Source organism: Chinchilla lanigera, unplaced genomic scaffold, assembly GCF_000276665.1.
Source record: "Chinchilla lanigera isolate Chin_1 unplaced genomic scaffold, ChiLan1.0 scaffold00004, whole genome shotgun sequence".
Taxonomy (NCBI): domain Eukaryota; kingdom Metazoa; phylum Chordata; class Mammalia; order Rodentia; family Chinchillidae; genus Chinchilla; species Chinchilla lanigera.
In genome coordinates, this window is record NW_004955405.1 from 4,872,083 (window position 1) to 4,877,494 (window position 5,412).

General features: G+C 39.0%; 1 protein-coding gene across 1 annotated transcript in view; it reads left to right on the top strand.

The window, feature by feature from the left end:
* LOC102014736 (SWI/SNF-related matrix-associated actin-dependent regulator of chromatin subfamily A containing DEAD/H box 1) overlaps positions 1–5,412 on the top strand; it is a gene marked incomplete in the record, with an annotated part of 81,568 nt that overhangs the window by 38,663 nt on the left and 37,493 nt on the right. The window contains 2 exon segments of the mRNA XM_013517354.1: positions 2,816–2,917; positions 4,045–4,126. Of these exon segments, the coding sequence (XP_013372808.1) occupies positions 2,816–2,917; positions 4,045–4,126 (184 nt within the window).

Genomic DNA, 5,412 nt, shown 5'->3' on the forward strand with positions numbered 1-5,412 from the left:
GTCTGTTTACCATGATGTCTTTGGTGTAATAGATCAAAGTGATGTTCTGTGTGCTGCAAAACAGAATGCTTGGTGCACCTTGTTATGAAAAATAGCAGAGTTATCATAGTTCTGAAGGCAGTGAGGGTGTATCTGAATCTGCCCAGATGAAAACAGATTGCTCATTTGAACTGCGTAACTTCAATAAGGAGAAGAAACATTTGCCTGATGGATAACTGCGTAGCCAAGTTGATTGCCTCAGTAAAAATCCCACATCTAGTAGAACAGCCACAATGCATTCATCACTTAAGCGTTTGTGATACTCTGAAATAATTCTGCAAGACTTTTGCAACTTTGTGTGGGCCGGGATGCGTCTTTCAGCCTCTGGAGGTCCTTAAGGAATACAATCTTGCTGTTACTGTTTTGATTGTGAGTAGCAATGTGATATTTCCTAGAATAGTGGCCCATACTTCATGCTTCAGGGAGCTAATGTGTGGTTTTGTTCATGCCAATATGTGTGTTCCAACTGTGTATTTTAGAGCTGGGAGATAAACCACAAGATTGAATCAGTCATAACTCCTCGGCCCACTGAGACAGATTCAGGACCAGATTGCATGTGCTTTCTGGCTTCTGTAAAGCTCCAGTGTAACTGGTGGACATCTTGTGTATCTTCAGTCACTAAGGACTGGGACAGTTGTCTGGTAGGATCTGAAAGCAAGCAGCAAATGATAAGGACACTTCTATGGAATGCTGGATGTCTGATTTGGATGTGCTGTTAAACACAGTATTTTCTGTACCCCTGTTTGCTAGTTTATAAGCAGTTTCTTAGTGGGAGTTGTTAATGATGTTTTGTGCTGGGTATTGAACCCAGGGCCTTGGGCATGCTCAGCACACTATCACAGAGCTAGACCCCTGAGTTGGATGGTGAAATTCACTTAGTGTAAAATAAACGATTGTAGAGAGGCTAGTTCTGTGGCATTTAGTGCGATCATAATATTATACACAGTCACTTTTACCTAGTTCCAGAGTGTTTTTTATCACCCCATAGTGCTGTATCCATCAGGTTGCTTCTCCTCATTCCTTTCTTTACCTGGCAGCCACCTGTTTGCCTTTTTTCTCTGTGGATTTACCTATTTTACATTATTCAAAAAATAGAATCATATGTGACCTTTTATCCTTTTTTTTTTTCTCTGAGACGGGGTTTGGTTATGCTACCCAGCATAACCTCCAACTGCTGTGCTCAAATGATCATGCCACTTCTGCTTCCCAAATAGCTGGGACTGCAGGTGCATGCTACAGTGCCTGGCTCAGTGTCCTCTTCATGTAGTATCATGTTTTCAGGATCTGCTCAGACTATAATGTGTCAGCACTGCATTCTTTTTAGGGCCAATAATCATCCATTTTATGTATCTACTATAGTTTTTCTTTATCTTTCCATTGATTGGACATTTGATATATTTGTTAAAAATAGGAATGTGCTGTATAAACAACTGAAATGTTGGAAAATCTCTATAGTTGGAGCCAGACAGCTGTTACTTTTCCACCCTAACTAGTTATTTACCTGTGACCTTTCAAGTGCTTAGTCTTGGGCTTGCAGTGTCCTCACTGTTAAGTGAGAAGGACAGTATGAATTTCTGGGGGTTTTGAAACACTTTCTCCAAATACTGCTTTATGTACTCCTGGTGAAAACCCCATTGCTTCTGCTGTTTTTGAATGAAGATTAATCTTTGGTTATGCATTGTTAATTGTGGTTTAATTCTTCAGTCTTGTAGCCATTGTTACTGTGCTCCAGCCCAGAGAGGCCACTCCCTTTATAACATACATCTAGTTTTTTTCCTGTTACAAACCTCCATGGCATTTTTTTCCTTTGGTACTAGGGATCAAATCCAGGGCCTAGTGCGTGCTGGGCAAGCACTCCACTGCTGAACTACACATCCAGCCCTTCCATTGCACTTTATTTGCCTCTGTCTTACAGAACTTTATTTTGTTCCTATGTGCAAGAGAGGTGTCACTCTCAATTTAATTCTTTCTGCCTTAGTTATTGAAATAAAGATATTTATTCAACTGTTGGATTATAAAGGAGGTAAAAGAGAAAATTGGACTGGTTTTCTCTGTCGTGTTTGTATAGCATATAATACAGTTCCTGCAGAGTTCTTAGCTTTTTATTGACTATGATACAAGATTCTTCCTATACACGAATACAAAAGGTTTCTTCTTTTTGCTTAAATGTGGGATTTAACTATATACTGCAAGTAAAAGGAAGTGAAAGAAAAGTGAAACTTTATGTGTCTAGCCCCAGTTATTTCTAGATTAATTTTAGTTTTTATATATAGCTACTCAAGTCCCTTGAGTCATTTCACTTTTGTGTTATGGTTGAACAATTAGTATTTAAGCCATTTTATGATTCAGGACTGATATAAAAGCTTTTCTCTTGGTATTTAAAACTTACTGGTAGGTATAAAATTGTAAACATGATAAAATACTGGCATTGCTTTTAAAACGTCATTATTTTGGAGGTAATAAAATTATGGATGAATTATATTAATTTTGGGGATTTTCTAGTTTTAGCAGATTTGTCTCTGTTTCAGTACTATGGATACAGTTTATGTTAATGGACACATACTAGGGTCTTCCGGTGCTCTGAAGTCAGCAGTATTGTCCTCTAAGACGTATATTTATCAGTGTTCACATGAACAAAAAGAAACACTGTATGTGATCAAATGTGTAATTTGCAAATCACATCAAAATACAAGTGTAATTGACCATTTTACCACTAATACCATTGTTACTAATGATGACTTAAATTGGTTCTTTTTTTTCCTTCCCTCTCTATTAGGGAGAGGAATCAAATGAGTCTGCAGAATCTAGCAGTAATTGGGAAAAGCAGGAAAGTATTGTATTGAAATTGCAAAAGGAATTTCCCAATTTTGATAAACAGGTGAGCAGTACGATACGGAAATGTAATTTGTGTATATTAAATAAACATTTGCAAAATAGTGGTTAACCATGTATAAGCTTGAGGCAAGTTTTATATTTTTCCAACTAAAGCTCTTTTTATCATGGTTCTATAAACTGTTTTATACTACTTTTGAATTCTTCACTGTTTTTAGTTTATTGCCTAATAAGAGTATTAGCATTATAACCCAAATCACACCAAACATACTTTAATAAATATGGTGAACTCATTTATGAAATGTAAATCGCCTAGAGAGTTATCTATGGCCCTTCCCCCTCAAGTAACTGCTTAGATTATTTTTTTTATTGTTCTCATTCTTGAAATTACTTAGAAGAATTTTAAAGTGTAACATTGCATTTCAGTGCCTTAAAATTGAAAAAGCTTTGTTGTGCTGCTTGGATAGTAAGAAAACATGCCATGCCGGTCATTAGAGAGTGCTGAGCATGCCGGTGCTGAGGGGCTCTTCTCCCTGCTCCTCGCTGAGGTGCGTGTGTACATTGGGAGTACATTTGCTCTTGCAGTGATTTCTTCTTGTTGTGCTCAGGGAACGATCTGCTGAGTTCTGCTGAGCTGAACACAGAATTTTGTTGCTATGCATACTGGTTCATTACATGCACTGAAGCTACGTGTAAAAGTCTAGTCACTTGAAGTTTCTATTTTGTTTTTTTTGCTTTCATTTGTGAGGCAGGGTCTCACTGTGTGGTAGGGCTTATCTTGAACTCACTAGATAGCCCCGGCAGGCCTTGAACTCAGAGCAGTCTCGCATCAGCCTCCCAAGTGCTGGGTTTACAGTATGTACCACCAGGCCAGGCTTTGAAGTTTCAATTTTAATTGAGCAAATACTGTTTTTGATCCTCCAGTATTGAGAGAACTTCACGGGGAGAACTAGAGATACAAAATTTTGTCAGGTTTTCTTCCCTTTGACAAACATGGTTCAGTACATTTGCAGAGATGCAGTTACACAGAATGCCTTTGTATGCAGCCTAAAACAAATGTGAAATAGTAAGATACGAATTCTTTATGTTCTCAGGTGATTAGCTTAGTTTAAGAGTTGTAGAAATGTTGCATATTGCTAATTTGTAATACAACCCTTAATAACTTCTTTCCAGGAATTAAGAGAAGTACTCAAAGAACACGAGTGGATATATACGGAAGCCTTGGAGTCTCTGAGAGTGTTTGCAGGAGACCAGGGTAATGACCCTATGCACCGGAAAACGTACTCCCCACATAGTCTGCATGTCAGCCCCTCGTTAGAGAGTGGGGCTACAAAGTGTTGAAAGTAATGACGTAAAACATTTTACATGACCACTTCTTCAATGTCTTGACTTAGTCTTCACGGCAGTGTAAAGTAAAAACAATAAGTATATTTCTCTGTTTTGCCAGTCTTTCTTGGTACCTAAGCCTTCTATCAACTGCCTGTTTGAGTGTAACATTTTTAACATTTGGACAGCTCTCAGGGTGGGTCTTTTGCTTGGTAGTGTCTTACAGTTACTGAGTCAATCAGATGGCTGAGCCTGCACTTTCATGAATTTGTCAAACACTTGCATCAGAAGCTTGTGCTGGCGTGGAATAAAAGTCTGTGAACCAGGGGAATGCTGTTCACTCTGGAGCAGGTTAATGGAGCGGACAGGGCTGGTGGGCAGAGTGGAGCCACACGTGCGGTGTTTAGTAACAGCACCGAGCAAGAGCCAAGTAAACTTCGCATTTTGTAGTTGCAAAGCCAGCTCTAAAACCCGAGCGCTGGCGGGGAAAACATGGCACACTAGCTTTAGGCGTTTTGTAACGCACACTATTTAGGTTTCCCAGTATTCCTGTCTAGAGAATGATACTGTGGGGGCCGGGGATTTAGCTCAGCAGCACAGCGCCTGCCTGGCAAGCACAAGGTTGTGAGTTCAATTCCTGGTACTGGAAAAAAAAAATCAAAAAAATTAAAAAAAAAATCACTTACTACATTGTTGGGCTGGAGATATAGCTCAGTGGCACAAGTGCCTGCCTGGCAAGCACAAGGTCCTGAGTTCGATTCCCAGTACATTAAAAAAAAAAAGTCATAGTCAACCTTGGGGTTGCACTTTGGGCTGGGGATTTAGCTCAGCGGCACTGCGTCTGCCTGGCAAGCGCAAGGTCGTGAGTTTGATTCCTGGTACTGGAGGAAAAAAGAAAAAAAGAATGATACTGTGTAAAAAAAAAAAGCTACTAGTATCAGTTCTTAGGCCAAAAAGTGATTCACAAGATCCAGATTTTAAATGTAAAGAAATGTGAGGAATACGTTACCCAGTTTATTTTGCTTTTTTTTATGTGCATAAGAAAGTATGATATTTCTGAAAGCTCTTTATTAGCAGAAAAATTATAAATTGGTACAGTTCCTCCCTTGCTATCTGTAGGTGATTGCTTCAGGATCCCCCCATACCAGAATTTGCTGATTCATGGCTCTGAGTCATATAAATTGGTGTTGTTTTGCTATACCTCATACATACTTC